This window comes from Capra hircus, chromosome 6 (assembly GCF_001704415.2).
Source record: "Capra hircus breed San Clemente chromosome 6, ASM170441v1, whole genome shotgun sequence".
Classification (NCBI taxonomy): domain Eukaryota; kingdom Metazoa; phylum Chordata; class Mammalia; order Artiodactyla; family Bovidae; genus Capra; species Capra hircus.
In genome coordinates, this window is record NC_030813.1 from 92,983,589 (window position 1) to 93,003,101 (window position 19,513).

General features: G+C 40.4%; 1 protein-coding gene across 3 annotated transcripts in view; it reads right to left on the reverse strand.

Annotated features, from left to right (window-relative positions):
• The window catches only part of CNOT6L (CCR4-NOT transcription complex subunit 6 like), a 117,076-nt gene extending 98,833 nt beyond the window's left edge, over positions 1 to 18,243 (reverse strand). The window contains exon 1 of one of the 3 annotated variants that reach the window (XM_018049622.1): positions 17,939 to 18,243. Coding sequence is in view for 2 of the 3 variants with exons in the window: in XM_013964742.2 (XP_013820196.2) it covers positions 17,642 to 17,709 (68 nt within the window). In the remaining variant the exon portion in view is untranslated. Of the gene's footprint in view, positions 1 to 17,569; positions 17,812 to 17,938 lie in introns of those variants that run through there. The other 2 variants (XM_013964742.2, XM_005681805.2) reach the window with 2 other exon arrangements.

A 19,513-nucleotide genomic window follows, 5' to 3' on the forward strand; every position in this document is an offset into this window, starting at 1 on the left:
CACACTCAATAAAAGGCAAAAGAAAAGCTCCATCCAGGAAAAGGTTCCAAGGTGCCAGCATCTTAATTATGAAAGAATTTAAAAGGCAAGGCCAATGCAGACTCACACTGATCCAAACGAGATAGCATTAAACAATGCAGCTAATCCACTTTTTGACAGAAATAAATGCCTAAGGAGAGTACCCACTCCACTCATACAAAAGACTGCCAAGAAGGCGGTGCTTTGTGCTGAGAGGAAAAGATTTGAACAGGAGGGGTGTCAGCTTTAAAACAGTTCCTAAAATAGTTGCTTAAAAGGATAAAGAATAAGAGAACTTACAAAGGCTTTGAGTCACGCTTGGTTCCAGGAAAAGGATACTCTGGCTCTATGTGAAAGCAAAACCCAGCCATTGTAAAACACAGATACCCAGATTTTGTCAGCAAAATGAAAAGTATTGTCCATTATTTCCCACAAAGGCAGCAGAGCCTTTAACTTGGGAGTCCTGTTTTTTCCTGACAGATACTCTGCAAAAGCAACAAAGTAAACTAAATATGAAACTCTTCTAAATTTCAACCCTATAGTCAAAATGCCAAATTCACAAATGCATCAAAGGTCACAGAGGAACAAACTTCCTGTTTTGTTACTTAAACTCATTACCTTCCTTCTGAGCTAACCAATACAGAATTTCCTCCTTCTTGTTTTGAGGCTGACAAAATGAGCACGGTATACTTGCAACATACTAGGAACAACAGACAGTTATCCAGGATCAAGGAATAAAATTTGGTATCATTTTCTAAAACCCAGTTGCACATAATCCATGTCTTTTGTTTTTTCATATGATGAAAGCTAAAAGTTTTATTAACAAATTTTTAAAACTCTGAGGTTTTAAAAAAGACAAACAAAATTCAATGCTTTAAAAACACATCAAAAATCCATTATATCTTTAATTACTAGAACTGTGTTCCTTGGCCCAAAAACCTTATAGTCTAGGAAAGATGACCACATTGTAAACATTTACATCTTTCCCATCTCTTTCTAAAATGTACTTAAAGTTGCTTACCACAAAGAATATTTAACTATTTACAAAAAACTGTAGTTTAATAAAGAAATGTGTAAGTTCAACAATAAGCTACTAAGAAGAATAAAATTTGAATGGAGCAATAGTCTTCAGGGGTTGATGATTGTGAAACATGCTATAAGTATCATAATTTGTAACTAATAGCAGTAAAAGTTGGTGTACAATTTATACACACAATATACGTTGTACTGCTAATCCTATTCTCTAACCAACACGGCTCAGAGGTTAAAGCGTCTGCCTGCAATGTGGGAGACCTGGGTTTGATCCCTGGGTGGGGAAGATCCCCTGGAGAAGGAAATGGCAACCCACTCCAGTATTCTTGCCTGGAGAATCCCATGGATGGAGGAGCCTGGTGGGCTACAGTCCACGAGGTCACAAAGAGTTGGACACAACTGAGTGAGTGATTTAACATTCTACCTATGAGAGAAAAAGGAAGAATTACAACTACTCCTCAGAGATACACTAATGATGAATCCATGCTGCACTTGTGAAAATCATCTTTCATGTGATCTATTTCTACTTCACTGACTAAAGCATCTACTTTTGCTTCACTGACTACACTAGAGCCTTTGACTGGGTGGATCACAAACTGTGGAAAATTCTTAAAGAGACCAACTTACCCGCCTCCTGAGAAATCTGTATGCAGGCCAAGAAGCAACAGTTAGAACCAGACATGGAACAATGGACTGGTTCCAAATTGGAAAAGGAGTACGTCAAAGCCTGTCACGCTGCTTATTTAACTTCTATGCAGAGTATATCATGAGAAACGCTGGGCTGGATGAAGCACAAACTGGAATCAAGATTGCTGGGAGAAATATCAATAACCTCAGACATGCAGATGACACCATCCTTACGGCAGAAAGCAAAGGAGAACTCAAGAGCCTCTTGATGAAAGAGAAAAAGGAGAGTGAAAAAGCTGACTTAAAACTCAACATTCAAAAAAACGAAGGTAATGGCATCTGGTCCCATCACTTCATGGCAAATAGGGAAACAATGGAAACAGTGAAAGACTTTATTTTGGGGGGCTCCAAAATCACTGCAGTGAGTGCAGCCATGAAATTAAAAGACACTTGGCTCCTTGGAAGCAAAGCCATGACAAACCTAGACAGCATATTAAAAAGCAGAGACATTACTTTGCCAACAAAGGTCTGTACAGTCAAAGCTACGGTTTTTCCAGTAGTCATGTATGGATGTGAAAGTTGGATCATAAAGAAAGCTGAGTAGGAAGAACTGATGCTTTTGAATTGTGATGTTGGAAAAGACTCTTGAAAGAGTCCCTTGAACTGCAAGCCAATCAAACCAGTCAATCCTAAAGGAAACCAGTCCTGAATATTCACTGGAAGGACTGACGCTGAAACTGAAGCTCCAATAGTTTGGCCATCTGATATGAAGAACTGACTCATTTGAAAAGACCCTGATGCTGGAAAAGACTGAAGACAGCAGGAGAAGCAGATGACAGAGGATGAGCTGGTTGGATCACATCACCGACTCAATGGACATGGGTTTGAGCAAGCTCTGGGAGTGAGCGATGGACAGGGAAGCCTGGCGTGCTGCAGTCCGTGAGGTTGCAAAGAGTCGGACATGACTGAGCGACTGAACTGAACTTATCCTTCATGTACATTGTATGGCTTTATTTAGTCCTCATCCTATTAAAATATGTCTGTCTCTCTTACACTCTAATAAAAAGTACTTATTAAACATATATGGACTCAAATTACTAAACTGATTTTCAATCCCTTTTTCAGTCAATATTCATTCTGCGTGTTTCTCTGGTTTTAAAAACTGAGGACCATTCTCTTCTTGAAACTTTCCCATCTTATCTTCAGAATTAGATTTTAAGTAGGCTGAAGGAAGATAAGACTTTATAAATGTGAGAGAAGAAAACATGTATCGAAAGCCCAGATATGTCCAGATACTGTGCTAAATGATTTGCATGCATTATACATTAAATTTTTCTGAAATTATAAACTACTTGTTAATTGCCATTTTACCAATGAGAAAGCTGAAATACAGAGAAGCTGTGAAACATCCAACACCTCACAGCTAGTGACTGACTGGACTGGAATTTAAACATGGCTAAATTCAACTGCAAAATCTAAACTGCTTCTACTAAACCATGACAAGTTTAATTTAGACATTTCTAGAAGAAAATGAATAATAATCTTGTGATTTTGGAGTAAAAAAGACTTTTCAAAGCAAGGTAAAGACTATAAAGAAAAATAATGACAAATTAAACATCATAAAAAATTTTCAATGTCCATAAGACAAAGAGCAAATTCATAAACTCAAAAGGAAAGTGGAGCAAAAGGTCTCTAATATTTTTTATGGGCAATGAGGTAATGTTTCCAAAATACAAACAGCTTTTACAAATCCATAAGAAAAAAATGTGGAACTCCCAGAGGAAAAATTAGGGTTAAAGGTCATGATCATGCAAATCACAAAAGAAGAAACACAATGACCAAAAAAAGTAAAAAAAATGTAACTCCACTAATCATCAGTTGAAGACTTTTAATCATGTGACTTTATTATCGAAATGGTAATAATCTTTGAATAATTTTTGAATATCAAAGTGTGGGGAAATAGACACAACTGGTAGGAGTATAAAAGTACAACCTTATTGATAAGATATCAAAATTTTGAATGTGAAATCTTAATCTAGCAAGTCCACTTTTAGAATTTTACCCTTTAAAACAGTAGACAAAGGTGTTTGTTGATAACTGCAGAAAATAAGGAAATCAATTAACTGCCAATCAATACGGGACTGAATTATACAGCACATCAATAAGATTGACTACAATCCAGTCATTAAAAAGCATAACCAACACAATATTGTAAAGCAATTATCTTTCAATTAAAAATAAATTTAGAAAAAAATTTTTACTTAAAAAAAACAAACATGATACATGGAAATATAAAATGATGCAGCTGCTGTGGAAAAGTCTGTCAGTTCCTCAAAAAGTTAAACCCAGATATACAGATGATCCAGTAATTCCACTCCTAGGGATATACTCAAAAAAAGAAAATTTATGTCCAAAAAAGAACCTTTACATGACTATTTCTAGGAGAATTATTTATAACAGCCAAAGAACTGGCACCAACCCAAATATTTATCAGCTGCAAACAGGTAAAATATTGTCTATCCAACTCTCTGTGACTACATGGACTGTAGCCCGTCAGGCTCCTCTGTCCATGGAATTCTCCAGGCAAGAAAACTGGAGTGGCTAGCCATTCCTTTCTCCAGGAGATCCTCCTGACCCAAGGATCAAACTCCCGAATTCCAGGTAGATTTATTACCGTCTGAGCTACCAGGGAAGCCCATATTCATACAATGGCATAAAAAGGAATAAAGTCATGTTTCTTGGTTCAACACAGCATAATCTCGAAAACATTATGCCAAGTTAAAAAAGCCAGACACAAAAGGTCATACATTATATGATTCTATTTACATTAAATGCCTTGAATAGGTAAATTTACAGAGACAGAAAACACATGGGTAGTTGCCAGCAAATTAATGAATGGGAAAATTTGAACAGCTAATAGGTATGAGATTCCTTTGAGGGTGATGGAAGTGTTCTGAAATTAATAGTGGTGGTTCACAACACAGTGAAAACACTAAAACCACCGAAGTGTACACTTGAAAATGGTGAATTTTGTGTTTGTGATATATATCTCAATTTTTTAAGCTATAAATTTTAAATGCATATCTGATAGAAAAATTGTCAATAATATGCTGTTAAATCAAAAAGCAAGTTTTAATGACAGTATCAGTTCAGTTGCTCAGTTGTGTCCGACTCTTTGGGACCCCATGAACTGCAGCACGCCAGGCCTCCTTGTCCATCAGCAACTGCCGGAATCCACCCAAACTCATGTCCATTGAGTCAGTGATGCCATCCAACCATCTCATCCCTCTGTCGTCCCCTTATCCTTCTGCCCTCAATCTTTCCCAACATCAGGGTCTTTTCAAATGAGTTAGCTCTTTGCATCAGGTGGCCAAAGTACCGGAGTTTCAGCTTCAGCATCAGTTCTTCCAATGAACACCCAGGACTGGATCTCCTTTAGGATGGACTGGTTGGATCTCCTTGCAGTCCAAGGGACTCTCAAGAGTCTTCTCCAGCACCACAGTTCAAAAGCATCAATTCTTCGGTGCTCAGTTTTCTTTATAGTCCAACTCTCACATCCATACATGACCACTGGAAAGAAAAACCATAGCCTTGACCAGACAGACCTTTGTTGACAAAGTAATGTCTCTGCTTTTTAATATGCTGTCTAGGTTGTCATAACTTTCCTTCCAAGGAGTAAGCATCTTTTAATTTATTATGAAAGTGAAAAAGGAGAGTGAAAAAGCTGGCTTAAAACTCAAACATTCAAAAACGAAGATCATGCCATCCAGTACCATCACTTCATGGCAAATAGACAGGGAAACAATGGAAACGTGACCGACTTTATTTTGGGGGGCTCCAAAATCACTGCAGATGGTGACTGCAGCATGAAATTAAAAGATACTTGCTCCTTGGACAAAAAAGCTATGAAGAACCTAGACAGCATATTAAGAAGCAGAGACATTACTTTGCCAACAAAGGTCTCTATAGTCAAAGCAATGGTTTTTCCAGTAGTCATGTATGGATACGATAGTTGCATCATAATGCTTTTGAACTGTGATGCTGGAGAAGACTCTTGATAGTCCCTTGGACTGCAAGGAGATCAAACCAGTCAAACCTAAAGGAAATTAAGCCTGAATTTTCATCGGAAGGTTTGATGCTGAAGCTGAAGCTCCAATAGTTGGGCCACCTGATGTGAAGAACTGATTCATTAGAAAAGATTCTGATGCTAGGAAAGACTGAAGGCAGGAAGAGAAGAGGATGACATCAATGACTCAATGGACATGAGATTGAGCAAGCTCCGGGAGATGGTGAAGGACAGGGAGGCCTGGCGTGTGCAGTCCAGGGGGTTGCAAAGAGTCAGACACGACTGAGTGACTGAACAACAAGAAATTTTATTATGTTAATATGGTTATATAAAGTCATATTACCCAGAAATAGATAATGGATATCTATTCCTATACACATTATACTACTAACAGTCTTGATTTCCATGAGACAGGATAACCAGAAAATTACGGTCTTTTAGCGTCTTTTTTTTTTTTTTTACACAAAGAGCACATAATTATTTGCAAAAGTAAACATGAAAAAATATTACCGTCTGCAAAGAAAAAGAATAACATGACAAAAATACACACAGCAAATTAAAACCAGGAGACAATACAACAAAGATTATTAACCTGGGATCCAGAAATCTCAGAGAATGTAAATTTGTAAAAGAAAAAAAATTTTATCCCTAGGTTCACTAACCTCTAATTATTAAAGTTTAGTACCTCTTTCAACCAGACCTAGACAATCTACCATAGTAATGTTAGCAGTACTCGTGATTTTTATCACTAATACAAGTTGTATTTTCATATCACATTAGTTATTACATATAACTCAAAATATCATCTACATATATATCACTACTTTAAAATTATGGTAGTTATTAGACTCACCGCTAGATCTTGTTTTTTAACTGCATTGATAAAGGGGCACATATATTAATATATCACATTTATTTTTTTGTATTTCAATATAACACATTCCTTTTTAATCTTATTTCATTCAGTTAAAATTATTATTCTAAAAAGGCTCCACAGTCTTCTCCAGACTGCCAAAGAGTCCATACAACCAAACATCCACTCATAGCCAAGTGCAACACATTAGACAGAGGAAGGGAAAACCAATCATAGCGTATTCTAATTATTCAGGCATAAAGTAAGCAGGGCCTAAATTCAGACAAAAATAAATAAATTCCAATTTTAATCAGTTTGTCTAATACAAAATTCAAAGTCTTCTTCCCCAAATCATATCCTCCTCCAGATTTTTCAGCTGCCTCTGACTTCTTCCTTCATTTTCTATCACTGATGTCACTTAAAAGCTTTCTTTTCTATCCTAATTGACACAGATCTCTCTCCTGACGTATCACTTCATATTTTAATTCTTTAAAAAAGAGCCTCCCTTCTCTCATTCTGATCTCAACTGATTCTGCATACCTCAACCAGATTAATCTTCTTAAATAATTATTTTCAAACTGCCCCAATCTCTCCAAATCACTCAATGCTCCCAATGTCTTCAATAGTATTGATAGTGACATGATTCTAGAGCCATATCTGCAATAACTATTAATAATTAATCAAAACAATTCTGTAGTCATGTCCTGTATCATTCAAACAATATCATGACATAAAATTCACGTATTAATAACAGAAATCTAATTTACAGATGTAAAAAGCCACCCAGTGCTCTACAGTTAAACCTAGGAGAAAACTGAAATTCCTCATTCAAGCCTCTCCATAATAATCATACTCCAGTTTGCCTTATCACCTCCCTGTTCACACTGAAATTCCAGAATTTAACGAGATATTAACTCAATGTCCCTTTCCTCCTCGAAGCTGGATGCATGACTTTCTGCTACTACATATTTGCAGATATAACTTCTATGATTTGCAATGACATTTGATTCATTCATTCATTCATTCAACAAACAGTTACCAGGCCCCTAAAATATACTAAACACTTAGCACATAGTAGGGGTTAAGCTCCTATTTTGTAACAAATACTTAAATCTCAGTCTAGGAGACTCCTCTTGGCTTCCCAGGTGGCACCAGTGGTAAAGAACCTGCCTGCAGACATGAGACACTGGTTCGATCCCTGGGTTGGGAAGATCTCCTGGAGGAAAGAGTGACAACCCACTCCAGTATTCTTGTCTGGAGGATCCTATGGACAAAGGAGCCTGGTGGGCTACAGTCCAGAGGGCTGCAAAGAGTCTGATATGACTGAAGTGACTTAGCACACAGACTTCCTTGGTGGTCCACTGGCTAAGACTCCATGTTCATAATGCTGGAGCCCAGGGTTCAACCCCTGGTCAGGGAACTAGATCCCAAATGGTGCAATTAAAGATTTTGCATGCCACAACTAAGACCTGGTGCAGTCAAATAAATATTCTTTAAAAATCTGTCTAATGAGAAAGCAGAGACATAAACCACGTAAATACAAGACAGTGTGGTAAATGTCACAAAAGAGGGATGCACAGATGCTAAGGGAGAACAGAAAAAGAGCATAAAGCAAAGACTAGAAGGGGGAGGCAAGGTTTCCTGGAGTTGGAGCACCTAACGTGAATTATTAAAGAAGTCCGCGAGGTCATAAAGTATAAGGTATTGTAAGCACATATAAAGCACAAACCAGACTATACAAAAGTCACTCATTTTGGCCAGGCTCGAGAATATGTTTGAAGAGAGAAGAGTAATAAATGATAAAACTGGAAAGGTACAAGGGGACAATATCATAATGAGCCTCACATATAATGCTATGAAAGCTCCATTTTATTCCAAAAGCAGTAAGTAGTAGCAGGATATGCTGGAAAGCAGACAAGCTGAGGAATTCCCATGACCTAAATCTGAATTAGACCTCTTGTGTCATTTATTTGCTATGTGACTGTCATCAAATTTGCCTCTCTAAGCTTCAGTTTCTTCAAATACAAAATAGGAATTGATAATATCAATTTTGCCAAGATTCTGACAAGAAGTTAATTCACGTAAATCTCCTAGCACAGGAGTCAATAAACTACAGCTTGCCTGCCAGCAATGAATGGTTTTACATTTTTAAAGGATTGTTTACTTAACAAAAAAAGGAAGAAAGAAACCAAAGAAGAATACAGAACAGAGATCTTGCGACCCACAGAGCCAAAATGTTTACCTTATGGCCCTTCACATACAAATTTTGCCAACTCCTATTCTTAGCACAAAATAGGCAACCAAAAAATAGTAACATTATTAAGAATTTTAAATACTGAATAAATCTTCAAAGGATTTCTCTGGTGATAACACATACAAAGAAACAGAAGTTAAAACTGCAATAATGGATGGTGGGGAACAAGCAAGAATGCTGCTGTAATCCATTAACTTTTCCTTTCCTTCCTTCTAACTATACAGGTGAGATCAACTTCTACCTCCTGTCTGTATCCCTGAAGGCTACACACCCATATGTACTCTGGTATACGATACAGCATTTAATGTTCTTTGTTACTTAGCATACTTGCCTTCACTAGCTTACTACTTATTCAGGCTTACATCCACTCTAAGTGAAAGTAGTGTTAAGAGTAAATATTTTGGAGTCAAACAGACCTTGTTTTAAAAACTGGTTTTTCAATGTTTGCTGCTAAGTCGCTTCAGTCGTGTCCGACTCTGTGCAACCCCATAGACGGCAGCCCACCAGGGTCCCCCGTCCCCGGGATTCTCCAGGCAAGAACACTGGAGTGGGTTGCCATTTCCTTCTCCAATGTTTAAGGTTTGCAATTTAACTTGAATGGCTCCTAACAAGAAACAGTCATAGCTATCACATAAGAGTTTTCTGGTTTTGCTTTGCTTTTTTACTTCGGATGTGCCACACTGTTATAAGCACTTTATGACTATTTCATTTAACTCTCACAACAACCCTGTAAGATGAGAACTATCAATTAACTATCTCCCTATTACGGATGAGGAAACTAAAGCATGGAGAAGTTAAATAATTTTCCCTAGAACTAGAAAAGTGAGGCTCGAAGGCTCAATTCTTAAGCAGCAAGAGAATGAGAATCATACTGTCTAGTTCACAGGATTTTTATGAATACTAATTTAGATTACATATTTAAAAGTGAAGGGGATGGCTTTCACAGTCCTTAGTATTCAGTAGTCCAATAAACACAAGTTCCACTTTCTAGTATGAAAGACTATATTCTGAACGTATTCCCCAGAATCCCGAATATAACAGTACATAGCCAGCAGAAGCTTAATAAATATTTATTAATAGGTTAGATATACTTTGGTGATTCACATTCTCGTTATTTCAAGGTTATCATTCTGTACATAATCGCAATATATTATTTCATAAATACGTATGTCAATTTTGCAGGAGACTACACTACATAGGAATCTATAGCTCAACATATGCTGTCAGTTTTTTTTTTGTTTTACTTAAATATAAAGAGTATGATCAGAAAGCCACGGATATATATGTAAAGATCCCAACAAAGTCTTTGTATAGAAAGAAATTAAGGTTGGTGTATCTTAAATTTATTCTATTCTTGTAGCAGTATTTGTAACTGGTATTATATAACTGATCAATTTTATTCACTTAGGGAATCTAAGTATTTTAGGAAAAGAAAAATAAAGATTCTAAATTGTGTAAGATTACACAGAGAGGTTCAAGATGATACTAAGAAAGATAAAGTGCAGTAACTTCTATTTTGTATCACCAATCTGGGTCACTAATTTCTACTGTTAATAAATGAAAACAATCTAAAAGCCCCGATTACCAGATGTCCACTTAGTATGAAATATTGAGCCTCACAGCAAAGTGAACTACTTATTCTTCAAAAAATTAGAAATAAAATTTTACTTGTAGAGAGATTGTAAGGTGACTAAAAAATTAATGAAAAGTAATAATCCTGCTACAAAAGAGAATACAAAACAAAAATTCTGTTACTACTTATCAGTTTTTGCCTTGTAAACTGAAGGATTCCTAGCTAGACCCAAAGTTACTTGATTTCTGAGGCTTACATGAGGGACAGAAATTTTTTTAAAAAAACATTATTTAATCAGAATGTAGCTGCATGAAAACAATTAAAATTTCAAAAAAGTAAATGAGGAATAATCACCGCATCAAGTGAAATATAACCTTACCTTGGAGCACAAAATTTCCTTTAAAAATCTATTAAATTTCATAGAAAACTATGCAGAACACTTACAGAAGCAAAACAATTGATTCTGAAATGTTTTGGGAAAAAAGTCAGGTGACAGCCAGGTTCAAAGTAAACATGGAATTCTTAATTAAACATACGCTTGATATCACAAAGGTTTGTTCCCTTTTTTTCAATTGTTTTGTTGTTGTTCAGTCACTAAGTCATGTCCAACTCTTTGCGACCCCATGGACTGCAGCACACCAGGCCTCCCCGTCCTTCACCAACTCCCAGGGTTTGTGCACTCATGTCCATTGAATCGGTGATGCCATCCAACCATCTCATCCTCTGTCGCCCCCTTCTCCTGCCCTCAATCTTTTCCAGCATCAGGGTCTTTTCCAATGAGTCAGCTCTTTGCATCAGGTAGCCAAAGCATTGGAGCTTCATCAGTCCTTCCAAAGAATACTCAAGGTTCTATGTTTAGTAATTCATTTATGATTTAGTTTCTCCCTGCTTCCTGTGTCCCCCCTCCAATCTAGCCATCAAACTAATTTTAAAAATTCTCCACACTGTTTTTAATAAATGTTTTCAAAAGAAGCAATATTCTCCACTGATCAAGAAATATGAATTACTCAAAAAATCTTCACTAAAGGATTAAAGATCCTCCAAATGTGTATACAGATTAATAGGAAGACAATTAAAGAGCATGAAAGGGATAGGGAAGAGAGAAAAGAAGGGAGAAAAGCTTAGCCCCTCTTTCCCAAACAAGTTAATCATCGTTATCTGCCACTTACTACCGGTCTTAGCATCTTCATTTTTTTTTCACTTATTTCATATTTCCCTCAAAACTCAACCTCTACACCCCTTCATGATAAAAACACTCAACAAACTAAAACAGTAGGAAACTTCCTCGATCTGATAAACAGCATCTATGAAAACCCCACAGCCAGTATCATAGTTTATAGTGGAAGAAAGAATGCTTTCCTCCCAAGACCAGAAACAAGACAAGAATATCAGCTCTTGACACTTCTTTTCAACAAAGGACTGAAGGGTTTAGCCAGGGCAGTTAAGCAAGAAAACAAAATAAAACGCATTCAGACTGGAAAAGAAGTAAAACTTATTTACAAGTGACATGATCCTTGGTATACAGAAAACCAGAGGGAATCCATTTAAAAAACAACTATTAGAACTAATAATCAAGTTCAGCAAGGCTGCAAAATACAAGATCAACACACAATAGTCAATTGTATTTTTATACATTTACAGTGAGCAGCCCAAAAATGAAATAAAGAATTCATTTTACAACAGCATCTAAAAGAATAAAATATTAAGGAATAATACCACAAATGAAGCTTAACACTTACACTCTGAAAACTACAGAACACTGTCAAAACAAATTAAAGATCTAAATAAATGGAAAGATTTTTCATAAAGCATTTTCATAAACAGGAAGACTTATTTAAAATTGTCAAGATGGCAATGCTCCTCAAATTGAGCTACAGACTTACACAATTCCTATCAAAATGCCAGCTGCCTTCTTTGCAGAAATTGATAAGCTAATCCTAAAATTTATATGGAAATACAAGTAGATCAGTGTTTGCCCAGAATTAAGGACACGGGGAAATGAAAGATAACTCAAAGAATACAGGATTTACATTTCAGGTGACTACAATGTTCTATAAATTTTGGGACAGCTGCACAAATGTGAATATACTAAACACTACTGAGTTATATATTTTAAATGGGCTACTTCTATAAGTGAATTATATCTCAAAAAAAGCTGTTAACCAAAAAAATCCTCAACTTTGAATAGTCCCTGGCCCACCCACCAATCCATTTTGTTACTCTCTCTCAGAATGCCTGTAAAGAGTTTATATTGTAGTAACTCCCACTTGTTCGCTTATTGTATTGAAATAATTAAATTATATGTCTTACTTCACTTATTCATAAGCTATAAGCTTTACAACAGTCTCTTCTATTTCTTTCTTTTTAGAACCAAGTACAATAATGGGTGGGCTTCCCTGGTGGCTCAGTGGTAAAGAACCTGCCTGCCAATGCAGGAGACGTGGGTTCAATCCCTGGGTAGAGAAGATCCCCCTGGCAACTCGCAATCCTGTGGACAGAGGAGTCTGGCAAGCTACAGGCCATGGGATTGCAAAAAAGTCAGATACAACTTAGTGACTAAACAACAACATAATAATGGGTACAGAATAGGCCCTCAAATAGGGTTTCTAATTTTCAAAATGCAAAAGATTACAAATTACTTAGCATATAGTAGTCAGACTTACTCTAAAATCTTCCTTTTGGGGAATACAGAAATACATAAAACTCCCCAGATTCCTAATCAAATTCTTCAGAATAAAGATAAATAAAAGTGTACCTAGAGCAAGTTTTCACATTAGAACAATCCTAGACAATAAAAGAAAAAAATGCAATTCAATTAAAATTAAAGTTGTCCAGAAATAAAGTTAATTTAAAGGTTCAGTATTAGTGCAGGTGGTCAAAGAAAGTTGTAGTATTTTCATCATGAAACATGAGCACAAGTTAATAATTAAGTCTTTGTTGTTTATTTGATGATTTTATTGCTCTTTCTGGGTTAAGGCTCACAAAATATTAATTACAATGACCTCAAAATTACAAAAACAGCAACAGAAAACATTAAAAAAACAGTAAGGTCCATCTAAATGACATTTCTTTAAAGTAATAATGATAATGCTCTATCCCAACAGAAAAAGAAAATTCGAAGAATGTTTCCCACAAAACTATACTTCAGAAACTGAAATTCAAAGTTAACAGCTTTCAAAGTACAAAGAGAAATAACTCAAACAGCCAGAACCCAGTAGACCACAACAGCAATCAACAACTGGAGAGTACAGGAGAGACCCACTAAAGGTTATAAAATCTGATTGTAATGCTCTTTGTAAAATCTGTATCTTTAAATAGCTCCTGACATTTACTTGTCATTCAAACCCACCTTAGAAGAGAGGTCCTTCTCTCCTCCTCCTCCTCCTGTGGCTCTTACCCCTCCCCTTCTCTTCCCACTGCTCCCCAACCTCTTCACACAACTTTACTTTTTGAAGAAGGGAAGCAATTTTAAGTATTATAATTCACCTTTTAGACATAATTTCACAAATATATGCTACCACCTGAAATAACTTCATGAAATGCCCCAAGCTGTTCACCACCCAGGGACTACAATCCCATCCCCCTTGCATTCAAATAAGGCTCTGTGACAAATTATTACCAATGAAATGTGGGCAGATGTTTGTCTTTGGGGGTTCTTAAATGTCCTGTAGGTTACAGGCAGGGCTCCAAGGCTCCAGGGAACAGTGGAGACATAAGATGTAAGGCGTCTATGTCCCTCGATTACCACGTGGAGAAAAGCCACAAGCCTGCTAACAAGGAGCACCTGCACTAGTCTGTTAATGTGAGCAAAATACAAACTTACATGTGTTAAGCCACTGAAATTTTGGAATGTATTTATTACCCTAATTAGCATTACCCAAAGTAAAATATGCATGAATCTTAAATTTTTCAATTCCCCCTAATTAAAAACATTTATAAGGGCTACTTTGGAAAGATTATCTAAAAGCCCATTTAAGTAACATTAAATTTTAAAACCTTAACAATTTTCCACCTTAATTTTCTTGTAAAGTAACTACTTTAAATGACAGCAAGAAGAGTCCCACTGTAAATAATAAAGTTCGCTGTTCACTTATTATTTCATTAACACTTATTTTCATGATTATTATAGAAAAATGTCTTCCTCGATTCTCCCAATTAAAAAATTACAAATTATTTTATTATAGTAATATTCATGTCTAATAATAATTCAAAATGTCTAATGAAAATTATCCAATTTTGCCTGAGTTAAGGGCAAAATTCATTTCCATTTTATTGTTTTTAAAGTATTAAAAATTATCCCTAATTTTAAATAATTTTTCCTTTAAATATGATTCTGTCCGCTGTAAACGCACACACACCCATAACATATACACTTTAAAAAAACCATGACATTTTTCATTCTAATAAAGTTTTCCCCCCATCCTTCACAAACATACTTCATAAATGTGTTAACATTTTAATGCTTTACTTGGGTTTTAAGCTTAACATTGCTGATATAAATAATAATGATACAAGGCCTAAGGAAACCTGGTGTTAGTAAACAGAGATATTACAAATTTAAACTAATGAAACTCCTCCCACATCATCTTCACCCTGACTTCAGCAAATAAGAAAAAAAAACTATTTGATCTCTCTGTTGCCTTTACCTTAAATTCCATATCACTATTTTTCCCACCACAATACAATTAAAATTAAATGAACACATTTACCACTCTTCACAGAATTTTAAAAAATGGAAAATTACTGAAAGCTGATTTTTGATAGAAGATTTTTGAAATTACTGATAGAAAATTTTTGCTTCCATTCAGGAAAATATTCCAAAAGCTTTTGGTTTTGAACTGAAACAATTGCATGGGAATTGTGTGGCACTTATATTTATAAATAAACTCTAGGCCCTTGATCCTTTTTCACACTTGACTGTGTCTTAATATATATGTGCTATATATAGCTTAAAATTTTTTTCCAGAACTACAGAGCAAGAACTCAAAAAAAAAGAGTAAATGAAACTGAAAGATGCCCTATTCAAAAATATGAAAATAAATCAAGTATGACCAGATAGTCTCTATAAATTAGGACACAGGCTCTTTTACTGACAGTCTTCGTTCTAAGAAAAAGACATCTAACATACATTTAACGTTGTGTTGATATATTCAATACCTTAAGTATATCAAAGGTATATCTGAAATATTCTATTGTCTTGATTTTTAACATATGGTGACATAATATTGCTCTCAGTAATCCAATGAGAATTTGTACTTACGTTTCTCAGTGCCCACAGTCAGGGCTGCAGGAGGAAAAAAAAAAAAAAACTAATATTTAACTAAGCAGCTACTATGTCCCAAAGTCGTTTTTTTTCCTTTCAATTTATCCTCAGGATCTTACTATGAATGTCTTATCTCCGTGTTACTGATGAAGAAAACAGACTTAAGAGACATTGGGTACCGTGCCTAAAGTGAAAGAACTAAGAGAAATGGCACAGCCAGAGTTCCGAGGTCCGTAAAACAAGTCCTCTGCCCACTAAACTACGTGTGTTGTTTTTCCAGTAGTGGTCACAGAAAACAGCTCGCCACCCTTCGTCCTCTTCCCGTTGACACTTCCCCACGAACGGCAGGAAACATTTCTTTGTGAGACCAGGTTCAGAAAGGAGCAACCTCTGTACATGACACAGAGCGTGGCCGGCAAGGATCGAATCTATATAAAGATTTCATCCATTGAGCTTTCAGCTAGATGAGCTAACTAGACGTAATCAGAGAGTGAGAAAGATAAAGTAAACAGCAAATAAGCATCAAAACAACACTGATACTTGGTTCTGAGATGCAGCGTTCGCCTACTGGCAGCAGACCTACCTTTACAGCTGCGTTCTGCTTAAACTACTCTCAAAATAGCTAAGAGCACACGCTTAGAGCAGACAAAAGAGGAGGCTTGCTCTAGGTTTTGGAGACTGTGAGGGAAAACTTGTTTGTACTCGATACGTGACTGTCTTGATTGATAATTAAGGGAACTAGAGCCAGTAAGGCAGTCAGTATCCCCTGAAATACAGTCCTGAGCTTCCCCTGTGTACCAAACTCCCTCAACACAATGCATCTCCCAACAGCCTAAGCTCGAGAGTTGGCCGTGCTGAGGAGGATGACAGCTCCAGTAACTTCCTCTTCCTCACCAACCTCCTCAGCTCGGCGCGTACACGCCTTTCCCCCTAGGAGGCAGGATAAAACAATTTCAAACGCACAGAATCCATCCAATCCTACCATCACCACAGGACAGGGAAGCCAGCTTCCATTTCTTCCCCCGCCCCTCTGAGAAAAATTTTATCTTAAAAAAAGCGTTTAAGTATTATCAACGGGAAAGTATTTGCGACGAAAAAAAGAAAAAAGGAAATATGTACTTCGTCCCTCCACACACAGCCTTAAGGAAAGGATTAAAAGAAGGGACCTCGACACCGCGTCTTCGCGAGATTTACTGCTTAGATTCACTTTCCCTCGGGTCCCACCGCCGGCCAGGGGCAGAGCTCGCAGTTGGAACGCCAAAATCTGCCTTCGCCGCTCCTCAGGAGACGCGGGGGCGGCTGAGGAGGCGGCGATCCTCGCGTCCCGCCTCCGACCCTCACCTGCCCAGGCCTGAGGCAGGGCCCCGCGCCCCGCGAGGCGGCCGGGCAGGCCGGCGGGAGGCAGGGAGGCCGGTCGGCGGGCGCGCGGGAGCCGAGGAGGTTAGGCCGCGCTGCAGGCCGGCGCGCTTCCTGCCGCGGCCCCGGCAACAGCGGCGCGGCCCGGACCCGCGGCTCCCGGGCCCGGTTGCTGTGCGTGAGCCGCGCACACACTCACCCTCCCCGATCCCCGCGGGGCAGCTCCCACCTGCGAGGCTCTCCCGAGCCTCGGCCACAAAGAGGGGAGAGACGCGCCACTCGGGGGTCCCGGACACTCTGAATCGGCCCCCACAGTCCCGGGCCCTGGGCGCGGACCACCCCCCAACACACACACACACACACATACACCGCACGCGCGCACACACACATACACACCGGAACCTTCGTCGCCTCCGAAAGAGACGCGGGTCAGCCCCGCACTCGACACACACCCACTCGCTGTGGGTCCTCGCCCGCCGGAGTCCCAACTCGCACAACACCCCCACGCACATTCGGCCCTCTCCCACCTCATTTCCCTGGGAGTCGCGCTCCTCTGCCCAACGCTCTCGATGCTACTCGAAGGCACGAAAACACTCTACCTCATTCTCTTCCTCCGGCCCAGAAGAAGCAACAGCAGCCATTTCCCCGCGGCAGGGGAAACACACATACAAACACGCGCGCGCGCGCGCGCACCCGGCCCCCACAGATGCTTCCCCTCCGGAGCCGCGGCCGCAGACGCAAACACAAACACCCACGGGCGGGCCTCGCTCCCGCCAGCCCGCCCCGAAGGGAAGCCGCGGCGGCGGCCGGCCGGGCCCAGATCCCAGCTCGCGCGGGACGGGCGCGCAGAGCGCCCGGGCCTGGGGTCCCCCGAGGGCCTGCGCCCCCCTCCTCACCTGCATTCAGCGCGCCGGGGTCCGGGCGGCGACGGCGGCGGCGGCGGCGGGGCGGCTGCTGCTGGTGCTGCGGCGGCGGGGGAGGCGGCGGCGGCGGTGGCGGCGGGGCTGAGGGCAGCAAAGACATGCAGGCAGCCCGCCGGGGGGAGAGGCACCGGCCGGAGGGGACGCGGGGCGGGCGGGCCGGGCCGGGCCGCCTGAGGAACCGCAAAGGCGGCGGCGAGGAGGGCGGCTGAGGGGAGCGAGAAGGAGACGGATGGGGGGCGGGGAGGGGCCGAGGGCCGCGCCGCCGGGCTTCGGGGACGGTGACCCTGGACGCGCAGGAGAGGCCCCGCGGCCTCGTCCGCCGACGCGAAGGCCCCTGCCCGAGGAAGCTGCGCCCCCGCAGCCGCTGAAGCCGCGGCTATTACTCCGAGAGCCGCTCAGAGCCTGGCCTTGGCCTTGGCCTCCTGGCGCTGGGGCTGCCGCCGCTGCGGGGGTTGCTGCTGCGCCTGCTGCTGCCGGGGCCGAGAGTGCTGCACCGAGACGCCAGCTTTCGGTGCCTCCGCTCTCGCTCACACACGTTCACACCCCAGAGAGTCGGGGGAGAGGCGTCCGCGCGATATCGGTATTGAGATTAATAACAAGGTGCGGAGAGTGCGAGAAGGAGGAGGGTTGATTGACGTGGAGGGGCTGGCGAGAGTCAGTCACTCCCCCGCGCGGAGGGGTGGGGTGAGGGGGGAGGAGGCGGAGCTTCAGCACCGAGCCTTGGCCCCGCCCCCAGGGCGCCGCGTTTGGTCGTAGTGCGCGTGCGCGCGGGGCTGCCAGCTCTCTTGCCCATTTCCTTCTTTACCCTTGCTGTTTTCTTACTCGTTTCTCTTGGCATGAGTGAAGAGCCGAGCTGGGGAGGCTGGTCGGTTATCAGAAAGACACAGCCGCAAAGCCACGGGGGGTGTCGGGAAGACAGTAGCGATCCCGCCTCACCCACTGTTCGCGCCGGGACTCGGCTCTGTTTCCTGCGCGCTCGCCTGAGGCGGCCTGACCGCGAAGCCCAGCCAGCGCTGCTCGAGGCGGCGATTGGGACGCCAGGTGAGATGAAGGAAGTGACCGAAGAAAATGTTTCCTGATATCTTCTGTGGTTTAATTTTTTCTTTAACGTGTAACATCTGTAAGTTGCATTGCGAGAGGTAAATAAAAGAACCTGTGGCGCTCTACGTTAACTCTGTCCTATTTATTTTCTGAGGCTCCCCTCACGGTGGAAATACATTTGCTTGGCCGTGCCAGCATCATAGTGAAAACGGCAAAGTGTAAACTAGGAATATGAATGTTTACTTCGGGTATACGGCCTTGACATTTTAAGTTTATGGGGTTTAATTTTGTTTGTGTGAGTCAGCTTCAGCTTTTACCACGAGCAGTCCAAAAACAAACCAGCGCTAGAGGCGAAATACTGCTCTTACAGAGTTTTGCATAATCTTCCCGATGCATGCTCCGGGCTTGCGCACTTAACCAGTGTCAAGGGTATATTAGCAGTGTTCAGGATTCCCCACGCACCCACCCACCCACAGGGGCGGTGTTTAACACACTAAATACGTGGTG